Raw genomic sequence first — 24,686 nt, forward strand, 5'->3', positions numbered from 1 at the left:
GTTCATCAATGAAATAAGACGTGAAGGATTTGTTTTACTCTTGCGTCACTATAAGTAATGAAAAAATGAATTTAATTTTGGAGAGTTAGAAGAAGGTTTAATGTCTATTTTAAAATAAAAAAAATATTAATATAGAAATAAAATTCCTAACCAATCATCTTAAAACATTAAACATAAAGAATAAAAATGAAGAAAAATTTTAGGGCAAAGGAAAAGTTTGAATTTGACTTGGGCATAAATTGCGTTTCAGAAATTTATGACAATTGTGGAATATCTGTAAAAATCAAGGTGGCATCTTAATTATGCTGGGTGATGGGAAATTGACTTTAATTTCATGAGTTAAAAAATTATCTTATTTAGTTATTTTTTATGTTGAAATGTTTTTATTGTTTAATTATAGGAAAAAAAATAAAATATTATAATAAAAAAACTGAAGAATAAAAATAAAAATAATCATTGGATTAAAAATAAAAAAATTATAGATTAGAGAAAGTTTTCTATAAATAAAAATACAAAAAATTTGAAAATTTCAGCAAAATATTGACAAAGATGGACTCCAACGGAAATAGAGGAAAAAACACGGACTAACAAACAATTAAAAAAAATATATAAAGACGATAAGTTTGAAAAATTACAGGGATTAATAAATAATTTAGTATTCGAATTTACGAATATAACCCTTTATCGACACGTGGCCCACTACCCGCTCACGGATGCAACCCTATTTATATTCTTCTCTTAAGTCTCAGCTCTCTAGTCCGCCACCCATCCACGGCCTCCGCCATCGATCGTCGCCGTGGTTCAAACCCTAGACCTCATCGTCTCCGATCTTTCTCTCTAATGCTATTTCCCTTCATCTCAATCCGATCTTGAAGAGGTTTCTCTCCGTTTTTTGTTCTCCGGCTGTGTTTTTTTCGGCGGCCGGTGATGTCTAGCGGCGTCTCTACCGTGTATATCCATGTGATCGATGATGTCGTGAATAAGGTTCGTGAGGAGTTCATCAATTCAGGCGCTGGCGAGTCGGTGTTGAATGAACTCCAAGCGGTAATTTTCTCGCTGGATTGTTGGCAAATTTGTTGGTTTTGGGATCGATTTCTATTGTTTGATTGATTGAGAGTGATTTGCAGTCGTGGGAGATGAAGATGGTGCAGTGCGGGGTTCTGTCTGGGATTATAGAGCGGCAATCGATTCCCAGGCCTGGTGGTGCTATTACCCCGGTGCATGATCTGAATATGCCCTATGAAGGCCCTCCGGAGGAGTACGAGACTCCTACTGCTGAGATGCTTTTTCCGCCGGTGAGGTTCCTGGCTTTTTGGTGCTTGTTTAGCGATTGGAAGTCCCCTTTTTATAGATCTAGTTGCTTGACTGATGATCTGGTTTGAATGTTGGGAACTTGGGAATGGGTGTAGACTCCGTTGCAGACTCCCATGCAAACCCCACTGCCGGGATTGGCTCAGACTCCATTGCCGGGAATGGTCCAGACTCCATTGCCGGGAATGCCTCAGACTCCTTTGCCAGGGATAATGGATCAGTATAACATCCGTACAGGCTCTTCTGATTATGGTTCTGTTAGTGATGACCGGAATGGTCTTGATCCAGAGGCTGGAAAACCTAGTCCTTTCATGGCAAGTCATCTCCCCAGTATTCTGATTTCTAATCTGTATAATTTTTTATTTTGCACAAAATGAAAGGAGACATTTATTGATCCACGAGAATTTTTTGGTTGTTGATTTCGTTGATTTTTGGCTAAAAATGTAGATTTAGATTAAGTCCTGAGCGTGTGCTTTTTCCCTTTTCTAAATTATACAGCAGCCACCTTCTCCATGGATGAATCAGAGGTCTTTGGGTGTTGATGTTAATGTGGGTAAGTGTAGAAAGACTTTGTTGAGCATACACATGAGTGTGGCTGCGAAGTTACTGACATCTGAAATGCTGATGGAGAAGCACTATAACTGGTTTGATGATTTGTAATGCAGCTTATGTTGAAGCCCGTGAGGAGTTGGAGAGAGGAGCTGCTCATCCAAGCATGACTCAGGCATGTCTTCTTTTTAGGTTTTCTTAAAATCTTTGTATTTACAATCTACTGCATGTGGCTTCCTTGCTGATTTTTTTTGTTGTCTATTGATGCTCCACATTAATGCAGAAGGAAGTTACAACTTTATTTATAAATTACAGACCTTCAAATAAAAGGTTGCTTTTATACTTGATCATGTTATGCCTAGCTTTAACTTCTTTCTATATGGATGATCAGGACTTCCTTACAATATCTGGCAAACGTAAACGAGATGATTATGCTTCTCAGTTGAATTCTAAGGGCCATATTCCACAACAAGATGGAAGTGGAGATGCCACAATAGAATTTTTTCTTCCTGAGGTGTGTATCTTTGTGAGCTGAGGAAATCTGAGAATTTTTCTTTCTTTCATGTATTTTGATTTTGGTTTAGGTTAGTTTCTTTTTAAAGTCAAAAGAGCTTCTTGTCATAAAATGTTTCTCAATGTTTTTTAGTTGAAATACTTTTATTATTCTGGAAAGAATACGTGCTATTGCTGGAATCAAGTGCTCTTGTGAGAGTTAGGTTTGGAGAGTTCACTATGCGGTCTAGCTATCTACTTTGATGAGCTTTTAGATCCAGTTCATCTGGATAGTGACGAATATATCTGACTTCTATGGGTGTTGTTACTGCTGATTCCCCCCACCATTGCATCAATAGTATGTTTCTAACTGCAGACTCTTTGTGGATGAGAAATTTTAGAAACTTGAATTTGTGTAGCATTCTATATAAACCTCCAGATACTTGTGTTTCTCTATGAATAATTTGGGCCTCTTTCTTCTTCCTTATAATTTTTTTATTTTTCCAAGGTAAGTGTAGCCATCTCAATAGCAAAGGACTTGAAACTGTGAGACTTATTTCCTTCTTGTTCGTTTGTGAAGTTTGCGTGCGTTACATATATTCCCATTATTGAAATACCTAGGAACCATTTGGTCTGTTTGGATGTTTATTTGTGCAAAAAGTTTTCAAGAAACTCAAATTATGTTAGTCATAGATAAACTTTTCTTACAGTCCAGTTGGATAATGAATGATTGAAGCTGTAAAAAAAGTTCTTTTGGAGCAAAACCATCATATGGTTTTTGGATCTGAATAACTTTGCTTCATGGCGAATGTTTCCTTCTTCTATCACCTTTCCTTGCAAGACGAAATCTTTTCTTGTATGCACCACCAGCATGTGGTTTATTGAATATGGAGCCTTCTTGGGAGCCTTTTATGAGATTTTAATTGTCTGCTTCCTTTCAGACAACTGGAACCCCGAATTCCGCCAATCATGGTAGACTAAATACCACTGCTAAAGCTCTATATGGTCAAGGGGATAAAACTGTGCAAGCTGTTCCTCAGCAGGATGGGGTACATGATGAATATGATGATGTATGTATAGTTATTAATAATCCAGTCTGTCTGCTTTTTCAGGGGATGTATCATTTTGTTCCTCTTTTTTCTTACTTTTAACCTTTAGCCCTCTTTGTGTTCATCTTTGGTAGATGTTCCATTATCAAGGAGTTGCCAGTGAAGATTATAATACTCCTTCAGAACATGGTAAAATCTTAACATGACTAATGTCCATTGCTTAAGCGAAATTTCTCTAACTTGGAATAGTTTGATAAACTTTATTGGTTATTGACTTTCGAACTTCAACTATTATATATAGTTGAGTTACGAGCTGCGACTCCTGTTGTTGGCACACCAAAACCAACTAAAAGTGAAGCCGTGGAGGATGATGAGCCTCCTCTGAATGAAGATGACGATGATGACGAAGATCTAGAAGAGGATGAGCGGGGAGAAGACGAGCCAACTACACAACATTTAGTTCTTGCTCAGTTTGACAAGGTAAGTTGCATCTTTGATAAGAGTAGTAACTAACTTGATTCATGTGTGCCTCTTTCTGATACCCTTTTTCTGCAACTGAGCTACAGGTCTCTAGGACTAAAAGCAGATGGAAATGCACTCTCAAAGATGGAATAATGCATATCAATGGCAGGGATATCCTTTTCAATAAGGTATGGACATCTTAAACACTCGTCTAAGAAATGTTTTATTTCCGAAAGGTTTAGAATTCATGCAATAAATTAGTAGTATCATCAAAGTGTTAATGATTTACTTGGAGTTAACCTTCATTGTGAGTTGCATTTTTGCCTGATCCACTTAAATTAAGTAGTTCTTTTATATAATGTTTACATTTATTATTTGGTAATAAATCTCGCAGGCGAACGGAGAATTTGATTTTTGAGAGTATGACTTTCGCGGGAAGTTCATGATCGACTTACTCAGACTGAGGGAAGAAAAGCACTTGCTGTTGAGTTGTTGCTGGAAAAAAAAACCTTCTCACTGAGTAATTTTCAGCATTGCCCATTTTCTTTATGAAAGATCTCAATCTAAATGGACTTTGTAAATTGTTTTCCCTATTATGTTCTTAACTGCTGCATTGATTTGTAAATTTTGCATCTCATATTTCTTTATTAAAAAAAAAAGAAGCAAAAAAAAAAAGAGCAGCTGATCTGCTCCTCTTTGTTCTTGTTTTCTTGCTAGGCATTGTTATTAAGTAATTGTTTTTACTCCTGGATTTTTCTTATAATTATATTTTGTTTTGTATCTATGTAGCAAAGCAAATGAACGATCTCTAAAATAAACAAGATAAAAAAGAAAAATAAATAAAAACTATTTTTTTAAAAAAAAAGAAGAAGAAAAGGTTTACGAAAATTAAAGCAACATAAACGAGCAAGCCATAGCCACTGATGGCGGACACGTGGACGACATCCTGTTGAACATTCAGACAATGAGCCAGCGCCCGGAGCTCCGGCTGGCTCCGGCGCCATCTCCATCAACTCCCTTCCTCTCTTCTAACCCATCACATTCTCCATCAATAACGGCGAAGGCTGGAGCATCAGCGACGACAACAGCGGCTCTCTGAATCCTCCCCCGAAGATGACGACGAGTTCTTCGCCTCGATCTCTAACGATGCCGGAGCTAAGCTCTGCAGCAGCCTTCTCGTTGAGTTCGTCTTGTTCTCCATAGCCTTTCTTCTCTCTTTCCACATTGCCCGATAGGTGTTCGACGTTTTGCCTGAGAGAAAGATTGCGGTAGAAATTGGTATAAAAGAGTGGGTTTTTTAGTCCTAATGACCGCAAGTTGCGGACTTTAGGACTGTTAATTTGTGGTGCCAGTGAATCTTCAATATTGTTTTTCATTGAACCTGGACTAGTTTTTTCCCAAGTATAAATAGCACTAGTGTTAACCTTAATTTTACTGTTTATACTGAGAGGAAAGTGAGGAATAATCGGCATCAATGGCGAGCATCTCGGTTCCTTTACCAATAATTGGATTCTCAGCTCGATCTCGGGGCCCTGGAGTTGCGAATTTTAGCAAGGATCTCTTCAGGAGTCACCAATTAGTCTCTCCTCTTTCATCTTCTCCATTTCCCAAAGCTTTGTTTCACTGTTCAGAGTCACGACTCAGAGTTGTCGCCAAAAGTTCTCCTTCTCCTCCTCCTCCTTCTTCTGGGGATGGTGTGGTTGATTCGGATGCTGCGGAGGCTGAGGCCTTTGCTTGGCCTTCTGTCATTCTTCCGTAATTCATTTATTTTTTTATAAAGTTTCAATTTTTATATGCCCGATGAACTTTATCAAAGGTTGCGCCTTTTGGTTCATATGGTGGTAGGTTCCTGTTTCCAGCACTTGGAGGACTTCTCTTCGGTTATGACATTGGTGCCACCTCTGTTGCTTCCATTTCTTTGCAGGTACTCATCATCATCTTCTTCTATTCATTGGTTGTTTGTTAACAATGGCGAGCTTTTTGATTTGATTTTATGATAGTCAGCTGAGCTCAGTGGTACCACCTGGTTCAACCTTTCTTCTGTGCAGCTTGGCCTTGTGGTAATTCCTTTCCTTCTATAAGCATTTGAAGGTTATGTATATGGTCAGTCTTTTGCTTTTGGGTGTAGGTTAGTGGATCCCTTTATGGAGCTCTTGCTGGATCCCTCCTTGCATATCCTGTTTCGGATTTTCTCGGTACATCTCTTGATGTTTCTTTTTGAGCTATCTTTTGGATGGACATTGTTACTTGCTTGCATCTTTAGCTGATTCTGTGCGTTTGTTGGTTAAGGAAGAAGAAGGGAGCTAATTGCCGCTGCTGCATTTTATTTAATTGGTGGTTTGATTACTGGGAGTGCGCAGGAGCTTTTGGTTCTTATATTAGGCCGGTGTCTTTATGGCATTGGTATAGGTCTGGTACGTATTATTCAGTGGATTCTATTATATATTTCTATGGCATCATTTTTGGATCTTCTAAAATCTATGCATAATCGGGTAAAATATTATTTTCATTCATGGGAAAATTTCCAAATTATTATTGTTATTCTTTTAACTTATGTAAATGAAGCAAGCCAAAATTTGCATCAATTTCCAACAACCAGTCATGTCTTAACTTAATTACAGGCTATGCATGGAGCTCCCCTCTATATTGCTGAGACTGCCCCCTCACAAATACGTGGAACATTGATATCTCTAAAGGAGCTCTTTATAGTTCTTGGGATATTGGTATTCTTCCTGTGTTGTTAAATTTTACTGATCCCTTTCAGTCCACCCCTCCCTTAGAACTACTTAATTTTCTAGTTATATGGCTAATAAATAAGTGGAATGCACATGCAGCTAGGTTACCTAGTTGGAAGCTTTGAGATCAATGCTGTTGGTGGATGGCGTTACATGTATGGTTCCAGCGCGGCAATTGCCATTTTAATGGGAATAGGGATGTGGAGTTTGCCACCATCCCCAAGATGGCTATTGCTCAGGGCTGTTCAAGGCAAAAGTTCTTTACAGGAAAATAGAGAGAAAGCTATCTATGCCCTAGGAAAACTCAGGGGTCGTCCACCCGGTGATAAAGCTTCTGAAAAACAGATAGATGATACTCTGAACTCCTTAAAGACTGCTTATGCTGAGGAGAAACCTGAGGGAAGTTTATGGGAAGTGTTTGAAGGAGCAAGTTTGAAGGCCTTCATAATTGGCGGTGGATTGGTCCTTTTTCAGCAGGCACTAATTTTCTCTATCTTATATGTTCTTCGTAATGAATAACTCATTTAATATCTATGTGATTTTTGTCTTAGACTTTTAGGATAAATCAGTGTGTATGCTGAATAACCTGCTTGAATTGAGTGATTGTAGTTCTTTCAATGCAAATGGATGGTGGAGTCCTGTTGCTAATTGGTTGGATTTAATCATGACAGATAACTGGGCAACCGAGTGTGTTATACTATGCGGCATCCATTCTTCAGGTACTTAACTTCAACATGGAGGCACATTCAGTGCTTGGTTGGAAGTAGGCTTTAAAGTTTTGGTCCTTTTACCATTTTTAGATTTTGATACTGACAATGTTTTGCAGAGTGCTGGATTTTCTGCTGCAGCTGATGCTGCTAAAGTTTCAGTGCTTATTGGGTCTTTTAAGGTGAGAGGATGTATGCTTTTGTTTGGAATTTGAACCTCAATTCTAGATGATCATCTACTTGTCTAGACTTAGCACCAGTAAATCATGAAAATTTAAGACTTTTTTCATCTGGCAGCTACTGATGACTGGGGTAGCTGTTTTAAAAGTTGATGACCTTGGAAGACGTCCCTTATTGATTGGAGGTGTTGGCGGAATTGTATGTATATTTCATAACTGTACTTTGCAATCATATGGAACTACTTTTGGGAGAATTTAAGGAGCTACTTTTACATCTGAAAATTTATGTTACAGAAGCAATACCGAAGTGTAGTTTCCAGTTTTCATTCACAGGAAAATAATTGCACCTCTTTCGTGATACAGGTTTTATCTTTGTTCCTTCTTGGTGCTTACTACAAAGGTCTTTCAGGCCTTCCTCTTGTCGCAGTTGGTGCTTTACTTTTGTATGTTGGCTCATACCAGGTATTATTCTTTTCATTTTTCAAATGTCAATTATGTATGTAAATATCCAAATGTCTCTGATGATGGATCTCATTTCTGTAGTTACAAGACAATGGTTTTATGCAACCACAGTTTTGCTAATGTTTTCACTGAATATCTACTGAAATTTGTTACCTGCATGAAATGTTATGTAGGTGTCTTTTGGTCCTATTAGTTGGCTAATGGTATCAGAGATTTTCCCTATTCGAACAAGAGGACGTGGAATAAGTCTCGCAGTTCTTACCAACTTTGGCTCTAATGCTCTTGTGACTTTTGCCTTTTCACCGTTGCAGGTACTATCACACAACAAGTTAATCTGACTAATTTTATCGACACGAATTAGATATTGTTCTTCATCAAACTTATTCATGCATATAATTCTGCAGGAGCTGCTGGGAGCAGGCAATCTTTTTTTCGTCTTTGGTGCCATAGCATTGCTCTCACTTCTCTTCGTCATCCTCTATGTCCCGGAGACAAAAGGGTTGAGTTTAGAGAAAATTGAATCAAAGATCTTTAAAATAAAACCCTACATCCTCCTTTCACAACGTGTAAACATATTTCGGTAAGCATTGTATCACTTGCCATCTTAATTTCCATCAATGACTAGATATTCTATCTGCAATAGCAAATTCACTTTTTTTTTTTTATTCCATAAATGCTTTTATAAACCAAGAAGCATAACACTACATACCATACAATACAAGCATTAGTCTCAAACTTCCAACATAGACATCATTGTTTTGTGTTTTATTAGATGACATCGGATCGACAAACATAGGAAGCCTAGCCAACCTTTGGAGTCTTCTTGACCTTACCTGTAGCATCCATGAAGATCCCTAACCCGGCCGGTGTTGTAATCCATGGTAACAAAGTTGTTAGGAGGGATGACCTGGATGTTAAGTCCAGGCGCGTCTTCTTTTATCTTAGCCTTTGCTTCCTCAGCTGTGAGTCCTACTGCCTCCGGCCACTCGGTTTTTGCACCTGAGCCGATTCTCCGGCTTCCCTGCTGCCCTGTCTCACCTTCCACACCATCTGAGATTGTCACTTAAAAGACACAAACTTTTGAAGATATTTATAGAAAACTGAAAACCACACTTGAACCTTGATTAGTATGATTTGATTATATTATTTACTGTAAGATGTTAGCCTTATGATGATCGTTAAATTATCGACAACTAATTAGAATTCATTGTGAAATTAATAAAGAAATGAAAAGAACTCACCTTGTTTCTGCTCTGCCATTATCAGGATGGAGAAGATAAGAAAAAGAACAAGAGTTGGGTTTTTCATAGGATGTGTTTTCTTTGTTTCAATGTTTTATGAAGATGTGGTGCTCTTTTGTCATTTATCAAACTTGAATGGCATAAAACAGGGACTAAAAAGCAAGAAATTTTTTTATTTGAGGCCGGCTTTGTTGTCCGAAATGTTCTTTCAAGATCTATATATTATTACTGTTTAGTCCCTCTTATATATTGTTAGTGTTTTATCTTCATTTCGCCCCTCTAATTTTACTGCCTAAATGTAACATAATAATAATAATAATAATAATAATAATAAGAGTTATATATATACATAATATATAATGTTATAGGGGTGTCTACATAAAGTTGCTTATCTTTATAAGTTTTTGTTAGAAATAAAATATATTTAGTCAAATTATTGAATGTAAGGAAAAAATATTAGATTAATTGTCAATCTCCATCAATATCATGATATTGTTAGAATTGATAATTAAATAATATTATATTATTAGCTTGCTTAGAATGAGGGAATTAAAATCTCTAATTAGTACTTAATTTAATCAATTCCTTTCTGGTTTAAATAAAATATTAATTTATGTCAGAATAAATCTTGTGGACAAACAGGTTGCTGGCCATGCCACTTGCATTTATGAACTAATAATTGATTTATTTAATAAAGATAGATAATATAATATTATATATATATATATAATATAATATAATATAATATAATTAAAAAAAATTGGTGATGGTTGGCAGGCAAACAAGTGAATTAAAATTTTGATTCATTTGATTTTGTAACCGAAAGAACCGGTTAATTGGTCAACCAGGTTTCTTGAATTTTTTTAATCAATTATATGAAAAGATAAATAAGATATTAAAGAATATAAATTTAGAAATAAATAAATGTGGGAGAAAATTGGTGTGATGTGATAGAGTCAAATGGGCCAATATTGAATGCTAGAATTAAATTGGTCCCAATTTGGATCAAGTCCATCCATGGCTAGCTTTAACCAATTTAGAATTCAATGACTTAGAACTTGAATTGAAAAGGGTCAACAAAAGTTATCAATATTTTTTTAATATATATATATATATATATATATAAGTATTTTTTGAAAATAGGTGTATAATTTGAAATTTTAAATGGTGTACCAAAAAACCCTTATTAAATAAATGTTTGAGTTATATATATATATATATACACACACACACACGTAAAATGTTATAAATTATTAATTGGGGTTATAGGAGTCATTTAATTTAATTATTGTTGTGTTCTAAAATAAAATATTAATTTTAACTGATAATATTTGAGGGAAAAATTGAAAGGAAATATGAAATTCTCAAACAACAAAGAGCACAAACAAAATAAAAATAAATAAAATTACAATAAAGAAGGATTTGCAAAAACACAAAATAATGAAAAAAAATTAATTAGTCATATATATTAGAATAAATCTTATTTATAAACATCTGCGATAGTGAGGGGAAGAGAATGAAAAGGGCAATCTAGAATCGAGTCGAAAGATGGGTTATTTTGGAGCTTTTGAATTAACATCCAACATGCCCTAAAAATAGACAGTCTCATAAGTCATCTTCCGATGTTGGGGCTGGGGAAGGGGAAATGAGAAAATGGAAAATAGACAGTCACATAAGTCACCTTCGGAAGTTGTATACAGGGAATTGGGGAAAGAGAAATGAAAAATAGACAGCCTTATAAGTCACTTTCCGATGTCGGGGACAAGGGAATTGAGGAAGGGGAAATGGTGGGTTTTGAGAGCCGTTGGATCAACATCCAATGCCCTTGAATAAGCAGCCTTAATATTTTGAATTAATATAAAATTTTAAGTCTTTTGTTGACCAAGAAAGAGAGAAAAAAAAACACATATTTTAAGCCATAGAGCAGCCATGATTCTTCCATTCATTCTTTTATCCATAAATCTTCAGAATCTTTATCTCAACTCTGCATTAAGCAAAAAAAACTTCCAAACACATTTACTATGATGAAGAAGATGATGATGATGATGATGTTCATCATCTTCATCCTCTTCTTCTTCTTCTTCTTCATGATTACCTCCATATCACCATTAGAGACCACCACAAACTTCACCTTCAATGGCTTCCAACACTCCAACCTTCACCTTGATGGCATTTCAAGCATCACCTCTAATGGCCTCTTGAGACTTACAGACACTTCAAAGCAAAACAAGAGCCATGTCTTCTTCCCAACTCCTCTCCCTTTCAAAAACTCTTCCTCTGGTCTTCCTCTCTCCTTCTCCACTTCCTTCATCTTCTCCATCATCCCTGAATATAAAGACTTGACTGGCCATGGCATCACCTTTGCTCTCTCCAACTCCATCAACCTTTCTTCTACTCTCCCAAGCCAATATCTTGGCCTCTTCAATCAAACCACCTGCTTTGGTGACCCTTCAAATCATGTTCTTGCTGTGGAGCTTGACACCAACTTCAATCCTGACTTTGGGGACATTGACAACAACCATGTTGGCATTGATTTCAACAGCTTATTCTCCATTTATGCTTCTCATGCTTCTTATTTCACTGATGATGGTTTTAAGAACTTGAGTCTTGTGAGTGGAGATCCTTTGCAGGTTTGGATTGAGTTTGAACAATCACAGAACAGCCTTTTCAATGTCACAATAGCTCCAATCTCTGTTCCAAAACCAACTGTTCCTCTTATCTCTAAAGTTGTAAATATCTCATCTTTGGTATTTGGATGAGATGTATGTTGGTTTCACTTCATCCACTGGTTCTTTCCCAACATCTCATTACATCTTAGCATGGAGCTTTATGTTGAACGGGAAAGCTCAAGCATTTGACTTGTCAAAGCTTCCATCTCTCCCTCTTGTTCCTTCAAAGTCTAAGCCTTTGTTGCTGTTCATTCTTTTGCCTGTCATTGGCGTGAGCTTGGTGTTAGTGGTGATGGCTTTTGTGTTGGTGATGATGGTCAAGAAGAGGAAGAAGAAAAGGTATTCAGAGTTGCTTGAAGATTGGGAAACAGAGTATGGACCTCAGAGGTTTTCCTACAAGGACTTGTTCTTAGCCACAAAGGGATTCGAAGACAAAGAGCTTTTGGGAGCTGGAGGATTTGGGAGAGTCTACAAAGGAGTGCTTCCAAAAACTAACATTCAAGTTGCAGTGAAGAAGGTATCTCATGAATCAAGACAAGGAATGAGGGAGTTCATCGCCGAAATTATCAGCATTGGAAAACTAAGCCATCGAAATTTAGTAAGACTTCTCGGTTACTGTCGAAGAGAAGGAGAACTCTTGCTTGTCTATGAATTCATGTCGAACGGGAGCTTGGATCGGTATCTGTTCAATGAGCCAAAGTCACTGCTTGATTGGGAACAGAGGTTTCGGATAATCAAAGGAGTGGCTTCTGGTCTCTTGTATCTTCATGAAGAGTGGGAACAAGTAGTGATTCACAGAGATGTTAAAGCTAGTAACATTTTATTAGATTGTGATATGAATGGAAGACTTGGAGATTTCGGTCTTTCGAGGTTGTATGATCACGGGAGTGATCCGCAGACAACTCACGTCGTCGGTACTCTTGGTTATCTTGCTCCTGAGTTGCCGAACACTGGAAAGGCGAATACTAGCACTGATGTGTATGCATTTGGTGGATTTCTACTTGAGTTGGCATGTGGAAGAAGACCGATAGATGCAAAAGCGATGCCCGAAGAGATGATTTTGGTGGATTATGTGTATGAATGCTGGAAAAAAGATCAAATTTTGGATGCCAGAGATGCAAATTTAAGGGAGAATTACGACACTGAAGAGATGAAACTCGTGTTGATGCTCGGTTTGCTTTGTTCTCATCCGAATCCAAACTATCGGCCGGCAATGAGAGCTGTAATGCAAGCATTGGATGGCTCTGCTCCTATTCCATTATTGTCCAAAGAGTCTTGGATTGCCGATGATTCTTCGTTCAGTTTCAGAGACGACGACAACAACAACAACAACACTACTCGATATCATTCACTTGCAACCAATTTTTCTGATGTTTAACATCAGTAAACCAATGTACATTACACAGTTGAACAATGTAAATCAGATTGAACATAGATTTATTTTTCTTTTCTGAAACTTTTTATGTTTGTTCCAAATTGTCTATATTTATATATATGCAAATAAAAAACAAGATTCAATCATCAATGCAAAGAAAAGATGAAAGCTGTAACATTCCATTACATTATATTGTTCACGAGTTGGTTTGAAACAGAGCACAAAGCGTGAATGGTCCCAATTAACTCTTTTTTATCTTCTTTTGTTGTGTCTATATATCAATGAAAGATTTCTACAACCTCTTCTTCATCACTAAAAACCATCTCATGAATTCATTAGCAAGCATTCTGAATCTCTGATATGTTGTTGCTGATTTTCCAAGAACTTATGCTGTGTGAGTATGTACACAATCCATGCAAATCATCAAATGAGAACAGAGCACGTGGATCCATGCATATACTTCCCTTAATTTACTACAAAGTCCCTATAAATTTCCCAACTTACCTAAAGCTCCTCTGTCTTTTCTTGTTTTTTTTTTTTTGTTTTAACCTTCATATTTATTTATTTATTTAGACTTGTGTATTTTTTTTAAAATTTCCCCAAGCATTCTAACAGATTTTTTTCAGACAAAAAGTATAAAAATTTTTGTTTTTTCTTATTCTGTGGGTCTCTTTATATTTGTACTATTTCTCCGTTTAATGCATTTGTAGTTTATCCACTTTATAAAAAAATATATATATAAAACAACCTTTAGTTCTATAAATAAATGTAACAAAGAATTTTTATTTTTTTTACCATATGGACAATTGCATATTTTATATAACAAGTTAACTTTTTGATGTAATAATTCAACAACTATATTTAACAGTTCATTTTGTAAATAATTTTTATATATATATATATATATATATAAGATTATAAATTTAAACCTATCTTTATTCTTTAAAAAAAAAAAAGAAAAAGAAAAATCAAAGGAGCATGTAAAGAAGTTCACAAGGACTTTTGAGTAAAGTAAAAGGGCCTTATAAATAGTAATACAAATTAAAGTTTGGGATGGTAGTGATTGGTGATGCATGGGAATCAGAGAAGGAAGGCATCATTCATAAATAATGAGGAAATGAAGAACAAGACCAACCTCGTGTGGAGTTAAAACTAGAGTGTGAGGCACCTAAAAATGGAGGCATTTACCACCCTTCATGAGGACAGTCATACTAGTTTTTAAAGCTCACCAACCAATCCAACCCTTAAATATATCCATATATATACATCCATATATAATACATATATATAATATCTCTCAAGTGTCTAGCTAATTTAGATTAGTTGTTAATTAATTAAAAGTAAGCAAGTAATTAAGAGCACTTTCCCACCTTCTCCAATGTTCCCGGGTTACGTGAGTCCGTTAACTGCCATGCATCCCATATTTGTTTGAAAAACAGTTGTACAAACATTAGTTCATCTCTTTCCCACGTACTTACACTTTCATCCTTCTCTCTCTCCCTCTCTCTATCAGCTGTTTTTCTTTCAGCTTTTATTACATATATATATATATATATATATATTTTTTTTTGATTAACCATGACCACTCATTATATAGATATGTCTATATATATACAAGTCATCTGTTCATCTTTGTCTCTTTCTCTCTCTCTCCCCCTCTCTATCTATCTATCTATTTATATATATATATATATATAAATAGATGAGCTTTTATTTGAGCTTTTGAGATATATATATATATATATATATCAGTCATTTGTTCATCTCTCACTCACTCAATTATATATATTGACTGCAAGTACAAGAGTTTGAGAGAGAAGAAGAAGAAGAAGATGGAAGGTAGTCCATTGTTACTTTGTGATGAGGAATTGATGATTTCAAGTCCTTCATCTTCTTCTCCTGTGTTATTTGGATGTATCAACTCTGGTGAAGATCATATCACTGAAGAGGAAGAACAAGAACAAGAACAAGAAGATATCAAGTTTGCTTTTCAGGAATACATGAGAAGAGAGCATGTCTATCAACCTCATCTTTATTATCTAAATCATCTCCAATCAAGCTCTCACTTATCCACTTCCAGATCCAAATCAGTCAAATGCATTCTCCTGGTATTATTTATATATAATTCAGTCAATATCTTTATTAATTCTCTTATATATCAATATATGTTCTTAATTATGCATTTCAGGTTTGTGGTAGACTTCATGTATCACTTAGAACTACATTCAATGCTGTGAATTATCTTGATCGTTTCATCTCCATGAACTCTTCTTTGGTAAGTAACAGAGAGCTTAATTAATTAATTCATCTTCTTGACCTCAATTATAACAACATTAACATTGATTGCAGAAATGGGAAACATGGATGATAGAGTTACTAACTATTGCATGTATATCAATTGCTTCCAAATTTGATGAAGTTATCATCCCTTCTTTCCATGATTTCCAGGTATATATATATATATATATATACATATATATACTTAATATATAATTCTCCAATTAATCTTCTCAAAACTCTTATAATTAGCAAATTAATTAATTGAATTCTTTAGATTGAGGAATTGGAGCACACATTCAAGTCAAGCACAATACAACAAATGGAACTCTCACTACTCAAGGCTCTGAATTGGAGGCTCTCAAGTGTGACATCCTTCTCCTACATTGATCTACTAATCCGGCACCGAGGAGCTTACCAAATATCAACCCAACTCCTCCTCCATGCTCTCTTAGGTAATATATAAATACATCGATCCAATCTAATTAATTTCATCTCCGATTCAATGATTTCAATCGACTAATCGATCAAATCAACAAATTTAGACTTAAGATTTCTCAAGTTCAAGCCATGTGAAATTGCTGCATCAGCAATCCAATGCAGCCTCAAAGCTTCAGAGAATGATCTTATGTTGTTATTCACTGAAGAACAAAGGGTAAGACTACTTGATTGTATTTTCCCACCATTTGATCTTGATCCTACGGTTGCATGCATGGTTATATATTATTCTCATGATTCACGTGATGCTTCTTGCTATTCAGGAACTTATAAACAAGGGTTGCAAAATCATGCAAGAGTACAATGCTAATTCATGGATGAAGTTTAATCATGGCTGCCCACCAAGTCCAGTCACAGTCATTCCCATGCAGACCATCAACATTGACATTAATGGCTTCTTTAAATCCTCCAAACCTTAATTAACATTGTTCTTATATATATAAACTATAAGATACATTGATGATACAATCAGTTCCAAAGAAGCAAATGTACATAGATTCAATGAAATGCAGTAATCTTCTTCAATTCTCCTCAATGTCTCCTCCAATCCATTTCATCAACTGGCACTGCATCCAATGATAGCAAAATCATCAATAAAACTCAATTATTATTTTTATTGTATATATATATATATATATATATTTGATTATTTATGTACGTACCTGTGTGAGGATTTGCCGATGTGGGGATCGGCACATCTGATTGTTTGTCAAGTCCTAGTAGAGAAAACAGAGTGTTCTTCAACTTGTTTACAACTCCCTCAATCTCTGCAACTCCATTGTAAGACAATGCAGCTTCAGTGAGCACATCACAAAGAGCTTTATCATCTTCACTTGGTTCCATTTTATGCATTACATTCTTCATCAAAGAAACACATTTATCATATGAGATTTCTTGTTTGATCTCATTTACTTTAGTCCATGCAGGTGTAAGCATCTTCAACACCATCTCCTTCGCCGTTGTCGTCTCTGTCGATGTCTCTTTGAAAGCATTAAGGTGGCACAAGTGTGGTTCTCTTTTCTTATGAGAATCAAACATATACTTCATCTCCAACTCCACGTTCGGCTTCCTCGGTGATTGCCTCGATGATCTCTCAATGTAAAACTTCGGTGATCTCTCTGATTCATACACTGTATTAATTACAAAATAAAAACATAATCATCATCATCATCAAACATTGTTTTAATAATTCATCGAAAACAAAGAAAATTAAATACTAGGAGCTCCATGGAATTCAGGGTCCTGTTCTCCTCCATTGTTATCTTCATGAACTCCGAAAGGTATCGGTGTTGCTTCTTCATTGGTTTTATGGTGACCATGCTTCTTTGCAAGCATATGCCTCCATTTGAGAGCCTTGTCCTTCACCTTCAACATGATAGACTTCTTTCCATGGTGATTGTGAGGACTTCTTTGCATTTGCCATTGATCTTCTTTAAACAAAATCATAAACAACACTCATTGAAAAGCCAAGCATTCAAATTAATTAAAAAAACTAATATATATATATATATATACACACATTCATTAATTAATTAAGCACCTATTTGTTCTTGTGAGCCATCAACTTCAGCCATCTCTACACCTGTTTCTAGAAACAAGAGATAAAAGAGTGTGTATATATGTATTATATATATATAGATAACCAACCTGTCAAACAAGGGGAGGACCGTGATAGTAGTCAGTTAACGTGCCAGAAAATTGCCACGTGTCAACATGGAATATTTCGTTGACTTAGCGTTGACCAACAAACAAACCAATGGAAACAAGGTTGAAATGGAAGAATCACTTAAACATATATATATATATATAGAGAGGCTGCATGGTCTTCTGTTTATCAAGCTTAACCATCATCTCAATTACACAAATAGCTAAATATAAATTTGATGAAATGAGACTTCAGTGTTTGTATGAGCTGCTTTCAATCAACACATGAAAGAACAAGAACAAGGCAAATTTTCATTTGCAATCAGGAAAGATGAATGATTGCAGCTTATACTTGCACCGGTTTATTGTTCGACTCGATATGTCGATCAGGGGAGATATGAGGTTGAAGACTCTGGTACCAAACCTGCTGCAAGGGGAAGGAAAACATTGATTGTTAAATTATGTAGAGACAGAAATCAAATTGGAAATTGGTTTGGAGAAGTTAATTAGTGTACATTCAGATGCAGCAATTTTTTCGACCCGGATGAATATATGTTTTCCGAAAGTGAATCTTTTCAGTGAGTCATAGTGAGCTTTTATTCGGGACAAAATCAGCTGTCGTTGATGATTGTCGACAGTTTCCAGTATTTTCTGCACGACATAGTTGCCGAATTGATCTTTCATCATTTCCTAAGAAAAAAAAAAAACAAACAAATGTCAAAGTTTCATATTCAATACAGGATGATAAATGCATTAAGGCAATAAGAGAAAGAGAGGGATGTCAAAGACCTGCAGGGGTTCATTGTCTTCATTGTCTCCAAGTATCTCATTGATCAAAACTTGACGCTCTTCAGGAGAACAGAAAACAAAACACTTCTCAACAACATTGGAAGCGAACTTCTGTTGGCTCATCGGAACTATTTGACCAATGAATTTTCTGATAACTGCAGATCTCTCTTCAGGATGTCCGCACTCTAGCACATGCTGCAAAAATTTATGTTAGAACAATGCAATGCAATCCAATCCAATCCAATTGATCGATAATTCACCTGAATTACATAGTTGCCATACTGGTCCTTAGCAAGGTCACTAACACTTTCCATGATTTCACCCATCACAATTGTATGGGAGTCGGGATCAGAGCAGTTCTCCAAAACCCTCTGTATTCATGAATTGTGATTAATACCGTGTAAAATGACAAAAGAAAAATGAGATATATGATCTTGTCTATAACCTGTATAACACGGCAGCCATATGGATGGGAAGACAATGCCTTAACTTGACCAAAGAAAGATATGATCATAAATCGGACTCCGTCGTAAGGGATGCACTCGATACATTTCTGAATAACATGATTTCCATTCTGATCAAATACACATTCTATGACATGGCCACTGAATTCTTGTACCAATTTCAATTGCTGGTCCAACTCAGTACGTTCAATAGCCTGCATCCAATATGGTAAGCAATGCTAGAGAAAAAAAAACAGGAAAACTAGTAAAAGATCTAAAGCAAATGTTCTTTAAAATACCTTCTGAATAACTCGACAACTGTACATCTGCAAACTGAGTTCCAAGACACGTCCAGTGAGTTTATCAGCCAATGTTCTTATCTGAGAGTGAGTTCCAAACTCGAAAAACTAGTACGAAAACAAATTGTGAGCAATGCAATGTGTATTGAACACGAATTGAACACCGGGAAACATTCAATAAAGATTAACAACAATAAGAAGCAATCAAAGGAAAGAAACATGGAACCTTCTGGATCACATAATTGGCAAACACATCATTCATCAATGCAAGTGCTTCGGGCAAGACTTCGTTGAACACCATCTGCATCTCCTCTGCTGTGCAAATTTCAAGTTGCTGCTGTATGAAGCGGCTTCCATACTGATCAGTGCTGGACAAGCATAGAGTAATCAAACATGTAAGTTATTACAGTGTTGCTAAATTAAGAATAGCATGCAATGATGCAAGTGTTGCATATACCAGAACCCAATAACATGACCCAGAATGTCATGAAGCTGAAGACCCCTGGTTTTGCTATTCTTGAGTTCCTCCAAAAGAACCATAGGGTCAGTTTCTTCGGTAGTGGCAATAGCATCAACAGATCGACTCAAGTTTTCCACACCAGGACTCGGTGAAGGACTCTCAACATCCGGCATTGGCACACAAAGGTTTAAAGAAACATTGGATGCAACCTGACCCTGCCTCACAACTGGCCGTCTATCCGGTTGAATCAGTGCTTCAAGATAAGCTCTCTGAATGCCGAGTATCTCATTATAAGAATCAGCTACTGAGGATTCACCAGCGTTGGCTACAATTTGAGTTGCATGATCAGCCAATCTCAGATATTGCATGTAGTCCCGTTCAGCACGTTGAGCAGAAGCTGCGCTTGCTGCATAATTCATAGGTTGGCCAGAGGAAAAAGCAGCTGCTAATGCAGTAGGATCAAGAGATTCGACACCATGAGAACGAGGCAACGGAGCAGCAGAGGGTCCATGGAATTGATGAGGTACATTAGTTGTCCAGACAACATTCGGCGGCATTGCTGGTACTACAGGATTCACCATGTATTCATTGGGTCCGAAAGTTGCATAAGCTGCATTAGCATTCTGATATTGAACCGGAAATGGAGCTCGAACACCACGGAGATCTACCTGACCTTCCGGCCTCATTGTCATATTATTCAACTGGAACCCAGTATTCGTAGGCATTGCTGACGGTTGGAAATAAGGCAAGCCAAAGTTCATAGTGCCGATTCTAATAAAGACAGGCTGCTGAACACCAAGGTTCTCACTGCCCTGTGAGTTTACGACATGTATCGGTCGGCTTTCAATTTCTTGCTGCTGCCTTAAGATTGTGGCATGATCATCAAATGTATTGACTGTCCTGACATTCATTCCAGATAAAGCAGACAATAGATCACCATATTGAGCATTCCTACTTGGCGCAAGCTGATTAGGAACAGTGTTCATCATATGCTGAGATCCTAAATGGGAAGCAAGCCCTGTTGGCAGAAAGCTTGCTGCATTTTGCGCTCTCCCTCCAGATTGCAACCCGCTTAAACGGGTACTATCAGAAGTGTTTGATGAGTTGATAGGATGACCAGAAAGGTTATAATTTTGGGGGAATGATGGAGATTGCAAACGAGTTGCACCAGAGGCCAGTTCTTCCTGAAATAGAGATTATTCAATGAGAAATCAGTAGCAATATATGACAAAAAAAATCAAAAATAACAAAATCCAGTTCTTCCTGAATCTATGGAACCAGAAAGTTGGAATACAAAAATATAGAACAAAAGATAAAGTAACAGTAGGTATTCGCCATGCTTGCTAGTGATCCGGCAATGATTCAATAGAGAAAACGAAGAATCTATGAAGCAATAGAATTGAATACAACAATGCAAAGCTGTCAACAAAGTTAGATCAAGCAAACAATTTCATGAGTATTTTGGCAAAGTTAAATATAGAAAATACTGAATTTATGATGAAACAAGATCGAAATCCGACAATGTAGAAGAGATGTCATAAATTGTAACATCGAATGAAGAACATGATGTTCCAAATAGAACAACAGAACAATTCAGCAATAAACCAAGGAATTCTTAATGAACACAAAAAATAAAAGTTAAAAGATTGAACTTTTCTAGCACCACTGATTTATCAACAATATAGAACTAGTTACACGAATAAAATTAGCAAACAGAACAGAAAAATTTTATTATCTATGTAGCAACAAAACCAAACATGACAATGCTGAGAGATATTAATAAGGTAATCTTAGCTATTCCTATTCTTGAAAGTTAAATATAGAACACACTTAATCTATTACATAGCAAAATGGAGACAAAATTAAATATCCAATGAAGGAATGCAGTCAATAGTAAAAGTAAATGATATTGCAAATAGAATATAGCAATTTACTATTAATTTGAAGCCTTTCTAACAAGTACATATAAGAAAGTTAAAATTAAAGAGGTGATCTAATTATATAAAAAACTAATTACATAATCCAAAATTAACTAATAGAATAGAACAATTCAATAATCTATGAAGAGACAAAACCGAATACGACAATGCAGAGCTATCAACAAATTAATCTTACTATTTCTGCTTGACAAAGTTACATATAGAAAACACTGAATCCATGACAGCAAGATCAAAACAAATTCGAATATCCTATGGAAGAATACAATCAATAGTAAATGTAGATGATATTCTAAATGAAACAGAGCAATCCACTACTAATTTGAAACCTTTCTAACTAACACATATAAGAAAGTTAAAAGACAACTTTTACTAAGCTGATGATCTGCCAATTATAGAAAATTAATTACAGAACGAAAAATTAACTAGTAGAATAGAACAATTTAATAATCTATGAAGCAACAAAACAGAACACGACAATTCAGAGCTAGCGATAAAGTAATCTTAGCCAACCCTGCTTGAGAAATTTCAATATAGAAAACACTGAATCTATGACACAGTTAGATAGAACCAAAATCAAATATCTCAATGCAGTCAATAGTAAAAGTGAGTGATATTCCAAACAAAACAGAGCCATTAACTACTAATATGATGCCTTTCTAACAAACACATAAGAAAGTTAAAAGATCAAACTTTTACTAAGATGGTGATCTACCAATTATAGAAAACTAATTGCAGAACAAAAGCTAACTAATAGAATAGAACAATTTAATAATCTATGAAGCAACAAAATGGAACACGACAATGTAGAGATAACGACAAATTAATCTTAGCTATTCCTGCTTAAGAAATTTAAATATAGAAAACACTGAATCCATGACAGCAGATCGAAACAAAATTGATTATCCAATTAAAGAATGCAATCAATCATAAATGTAAATGATACTCCAAACAGAACAGAGCGGAGCAATTCAATACTAGTTTGAGGCCTTTCTGACAAACACATACACAAAAGTTAAAAGATCAAACTTTTACTACACTAGCGATATACCAATAATGGAAAACTAATTACAAAACTAAAATTCACAGATAGAACAGAAGAATTAAATAATATATGAAGCAGTAAAACCAAATATGATAATGCAGAGCTACCGACAAAGTAAACATAGATATTCCTGCTTGACAAAGTTAAATATAGAAAACACTGAATCTATAACAACAAGATTGAAACAAAATCGAATGTCCAATGAAAGAATGCAGTAAATAGTAAATGCAAATGGTATTCTAAACAGAACAGTATAAAGCAATTCACCACTATTTTGAACCCTTTCTAACAATCACATGTAAGAATGTGAAAAGATCAAACTTTTACTGCAACAATGATATCTATTAATAATAGAAAACTAATTACAGAACCAAATTTAAGAAATAGAAGAGAACAATTAAATAATATCTAAGCAATAAAACGACAATGCAGAACTAACAATAAATTAATCTTAGATATTCCTGTTTAATAAAGTTAAATATAGAAAACACTGAATCCATAACAATAAGATTGAAACAAAATCAAATATCCAATGAAAGAATACAGTCAATAGTAAATGCAAATGGTATTTCAAACAGAAGAGATCAATTCACTACTACTTTGAACCCTTTCTAACAAACACATGTAAGAATATTAAAAGATCAAACTTTTATGCATCAGTGATATCTATCAATAATAGGAAACTAATTACATAACCAAATTTAACAAATAGAATAGAACAGAACAGAACAATTAAATAATATCTGAAGCAATAAAACCGAATACGACAACGCAGAGCTACCGACAAAGTAATCCTATCTATTCCTACTCGAACAAAGTTAAATCTAGGACACAACAAGATCGAAACAAGCTTGAATATCCAATGAGGGACGCAGCCAATACTACAATCAAATAACACTCCTAATAGAACAGAGCAATTCACCAAAAAAACCGAAGCATTCCTGAAAAAAACATAAAACAAAGTTAAAAACAGATCAAAACTTTTACTGCAACAGTGAATAATAAACATCAGAAAACTAACAAGAATCAAAACTAACAACTTATATGAAGTGAAGTGAAAATGCACCTCAAAATCATTAATAAAACTCACTCTCAAACCAATCAATCCATCTCCCTGAGAATTGAAAGCATTCCTAATTGCAAGCTCACGCTCACGCTGACGTTCACGCCAAATACCAAAATCCGGTTGCCAAGAGAACAAGGAGTTACTTCCTTCTTCAATGGCACGGCTGGACCTCCTCTGGTCGGCAGTCCCTCCAAAACTACGAGAACTCTGCTCGATCCTGCGATCATCATAGGATTCCTCCGGCGAGGGGATCAGTCTAGGATTACGATTAGCACGAAAGTAGCTGGCCCGGAACTCCTCCTCCGACATCTCGTCGCAGGTGATCTCGGGGAGACCATCGAACATCCGTTCCAAAAATGGCGGTAAGGAGGTGCCTTCTCTGAGTTCAAACTCCTCCTGAAGATCGCCAGCCGCCGCCTGGCGCCTCCTCCTCTGAGAAAGCACCAACTCAGCCTCTTCACGGCCGAGGTTCATCCCCGAATTCGACAGCGAGCTCATCGAGCACTTCAAACCTATAAACAATCTAAAACAACCGATGAAAAAAAGGAAAATCTAACGAAGAAAAACCAGGAAAAGAGATCAAACCTCAGCGACTCCCTCTCCCTCCCTCGAAATCGAAGCTACTAACTCTGAACACTCAGATTAAGCAAAAAAGGATCAAGCTTTTGATACAAAAACAATATAAAACTCCATTTCAAGATCGAAAACCTCAAATTCAAAGCTTAAAAACAAAAGCCTCGCCGGCGAGGCAAGAAATGGGCGTCGATATGATGATCGGAGACCAAAGATGGGATTTTGATGATGGTTGAAGCTCGATAAAGGTCACCGATCGCCGAAACTCGCCGCCATCATCATCGAAATCGATCCTCGGAGCCAAGAACCAAGTGCAAAGAGAGCAAAGAGCGAAGTGTGAAGTGGCACCATGAAAGAGAGGGAGAGATATATAGAGAAGAAGAGAGGAGCGTGATAAATGAGGGATGAGTTGGCATTTGAGATG

General features: G+C 36.0%; 6 protein-coding genes and 1 pseudogene across 9 annotated transcripts in view; 4 read left to right on the top strand and 3 right to left on the bottom strand.

Moving 5' to 3' along the window:
• The window catches only part of LOC120269056 (thylakoid lumenal 15 kDa protein 1, chloroplastic), a 3,357-nt gene extending 3,199 nt beyond the window's left edge, over window positions 1-158 (bottom strand). The window contains exon 1 of the mRNA XM_039276343.1: window positions 152-158. Coding sequence (XP_039132277.1) covers window positions 152-158 — 7 coding nt within the window. The remainder of the gene's footprint in view (window positions 1-151) is intronic.
• Window positions 159-748: 590 nt separating this feature from the next.
• On the top strand, window positions 749-4,522 carry LOC120268254 (transcription initiation factor IIA large subunit-like). 2 transcript variants are annotated; one of them, XM_039275695.1, is made up of 11 exons: window positions 749-1,044; window positions 1,128-1,295; window positions 1,410-1,625; window positions 1,810-1,864; window positions 1,977-2,035; window positions 2,252-2,374; window positions 3,294-3,422; window positions 3,536-3,590; window positions 3,703-3,881; window positions 3,968-4,051; window positions 4,258-4,522. In XM_039275695.1, exons 1-11 carry the CDS (start codon window positions 928-930, stop codon window positions 4,279-4,281), a joined length of 1,209 nt encoding a protein of 402 aa, XP_039131629.1. In that variant the 5' UTR covers window positions 749-927; the 3' UTR covers window positions 4,282-4,522. The 2 variants fall into 2 exon arrangements, with proteins under 2 accessions (XP_039131629.1, XP_039131630.1); XM_039275696.1 differs by having other exon boundaries at window positions 1,813-1,864.
• A 795-nt stretch (window positions 4,523-5,317) lies between these two features.
• Window positions 5,318-9,434, top strand: LOC120268253 (D-xylose-proton symporter-like 3, chloroplastic). The gene is made up of 14 exons (XM_039275694.1): window positions 5,318-5,618; window positions 5,709-5,787; window positions 5,864-5,923; window positions 5,992-6,058; window positions 6,153-6,277; window positions 6,485-6,586; window positions 6,698-7,075; window positions 7,270-7,317; window positions 7,425-7,487; window positions 7,603-7,683; window positions 7,848-7,946; window positions 8,120-8,257; window positions 8,351-8,526; window positions 9,213-9,434. Exons 1-14 carry the CDS (start codon window positions 5,338-5,340, stop codon window positions 9,421-9,423), a joined length of 1,908 nt encoding a protein of 635 aa, XP_039131628.1. The 5' UTR covers window positions 5,318-5,337; the 3' UTR covers window positions 9,424-9,434.
• Window positions 8,559-9,272, bottom strand: LOC120268255 (subtilisin inhibitor CLSI-I-like). 3 transcript variants are annotated; one of them, XM_039275697.1, is made up of 2 exons: window positions 9,188-9,272; window positions 8,559-9,008 (listed from the first exon to the last, which is right to left on the bottom strand). In XM_039275697.1, exons 1-2 carry the CDS (start codon window positions 9,252-9,254, stop codon window positions 8,776-8,778), a joined length of 300 nt encoding a protein of 99 aa, XP_039131631.1. In that variant the 5' UTR covers window positions 9,255-9,272; the 3' UTR covers window positions 8,559-8,775. The 3 variants fall into 3 exon arrangements, with proteins under 3 accessions (XP_039131631.1, XP_039131632.1, XP_039131633.1); XM_039275698.1 differs by having other exon boundaries at window positions 8,560-8,996; XM_039275699.1 differs by having other exon boundaries at window positions 8,561-8,984.
• Window positions 9,435-11,164: 1,730 nt separating the features above from the next.
• LOC120268787 lies at window positions 11,165-13,281 on the top strand (annotated as a pseudogene).
• A 1,782-nt stretch (window positions 13,282-15,063) lies between these two features.
• On the top strand, window positions 15,064-16,425 carry LOC120269057 (putative cyclin-D7-1). The gene is made up of 6 exons (XM_039276344.1): window positions 15,064-15,339; window positions 15,420-15,506; window positions 15,581-15,679; window positions 15,786-15,963; window positions 16,099-16,163; window positions 16,270-16,425. The coding sequence occupies exons 1-6, from the start codon at window positions 15,064-15,066 to the stop codon at window positions 16,423-16,425; spliced, it is 861 nt and encodes a 286-aa protein (XP_039132278.1).
• Window positions 16,426-16,537: 112 nt separating this feature from the next.
• Window positions 16,538-24,163, bottom strand: LOC120269058 (pumilio homolog 2-like). The gene is made up of 13 exons (XM_039276345.1): window positions 23,661-24,163; window positions 23,555-23,564; window positions 19,639-20,825; window positions 19,408-19,549; window positions 19,182-19,289; window positions 18,885-19,097; window positions 18,700-18,810; window positions 18,440-18,634; window positions 18,166-18,340; window positions 17,547-17,588; window positions 17,224-17,436; window positions 16,669-17,136; window positions 16,538-16,572 (listed from the first exon to the last, which is right to left on the bottom strand). Exons 1-13 carry the CDS (start codon window positions 24,161-24,163, stop codon window positions 16,538-16,540), a joined length of 3,402 nt encoding a protein of 1,133 aa, XP_039132279.1.
• Between the last annotated feature and the right edge of the window lie 523 nt (window positions 24,164-24,686).

Source organism: Dioscorea cayenensis, chromosome 9 (assembly GCF_009730915.1).
Source record: "Dioscorea cayenensis subsp. rotundata cultivar TDr96_F1 chromosome 9, TDr96_F1_v2_PseudoChromosome.rev07_lg8_w22 25.fasta, whole genome shotgun sequence".
NCBI lineage: Eukaryota > Viridiplantae > Streptophyta > Magnoliopsida > Dioscoreales > Dioscoreaceae > Dioscorea > Dioscorea cayenensis.

What these genes read in the sequence shown, in the direction of transcription:
- LOC120268253 (XM_039275694.1), top strand. Translation starts at nt 5,338, where the DNA reads ATGGCGAGCATCTCGGTTCCTTTACCAATAATTGGATTCTCAGCTCGA. An exon ending in GATTGGTCCTTTTTCAGCAG is followed by an intron (nt 7,076 to 7,269) that starts GCACTAATTTTC and finishes TAATCATGACAG; the next exon opens with ATAACTGGGCAACCGAGTGT. An exon ending in TTGGAGGTGTTGGCGGAATT is followed by an intron (nt 7,684 to 7,847) that starts GTATGTATATTT and finishes TTCGTGATACAG; the next exon opens with GTTTTATCTTTGTTCCTTCT.
- LOC120269057 (XM_039276344.1), top strand. Translation starts at nt 15,064, where the DNA reads ATGGAAGGTAGTCCATTGTTACTTTGTGATGAGGAATTGATGATTTCA. An exon ending in TCTCCATGAACTCTTCTTTG is followed by an intron (nt 15,507 to 15,580) that starts GTAAGTAACAGA and finishes CATTGATTGCAG; the next exon opens with AAATGGGAAACATGGATGAT. An exon ending in TATTCACTGAAGAACAAAGG is followed by an intron (nt 16,164 to 16,269) that starts GTAAGACTACTT and finishes CTTGCTATTCAG; the next exon opens with GAACTTATAAACAAGGGTTG.
- LOC120268254 (XM_039275695.1), top strand. Translation starts at nt 928, where the DNA reads ATGTCTAGCGGCGTCTCTACCGTGTATATCCATGTGATCGATGATGTC. An exon ending in TGTTGAATGAACTCCAAGCG is followed by an intron (nt 1,045 to 1,127) that starts GTAATTTTCTCG and finishes AGTGATTTGCAG; the next exon opens with TCGTGGGAGATGAAGATGGT. An exon ending in TACATGATGAATATGATGAT is followed by an intron (nt 3,423 to 3,535) that starts GTATGTATAGTT and finishes CATCTTTGGTAG; the next exon opens with ATGTTCCATTATCAAGGAGT.
- LOC120269058 (XM_039276345.1), bottom strand. Translation starts at nt 24,163, where the DNA reads ATGAACCTCGGCCGTGAAGAGGCTGAGTTGGTGCTTTCTCAGAGGAGG. An exon ending in GGTCATGTTATTGGGTTCTG is followed by an intron (nt 19,550 to 19,638) that starts GTATATGCAACA and finishes ATGCTTGTCCAG; the next exon opens with CACTGATCAGTATGGAAGCC. An exon ending in TGGCTCACAAGAACAAATAG is followed by an intron (nt 17,437 to 17,546) that starts GTGCTTAATTAA and finishes TTTTGTTTAAAG; the next exon opens with AAGATCAATGGCAAATGCAA.
- LOC120268255 (XM_039275697.1), bottom strand. Translation starts at nt 9,254, where the DNA reads ATGAAAAACCCAACTCTTGTTCTTTTTCTTATCTTCTCCATCCTGATA. An exon ending in AATGGCAGAGCAGAAACAAG is followed by an intron (nt 9,009 to 9,187) that starts GTGAGTTCTTTT and finishes GTGTCTTTTAAG; the next exon opens with TGACAATCTCAGATGGTGTG.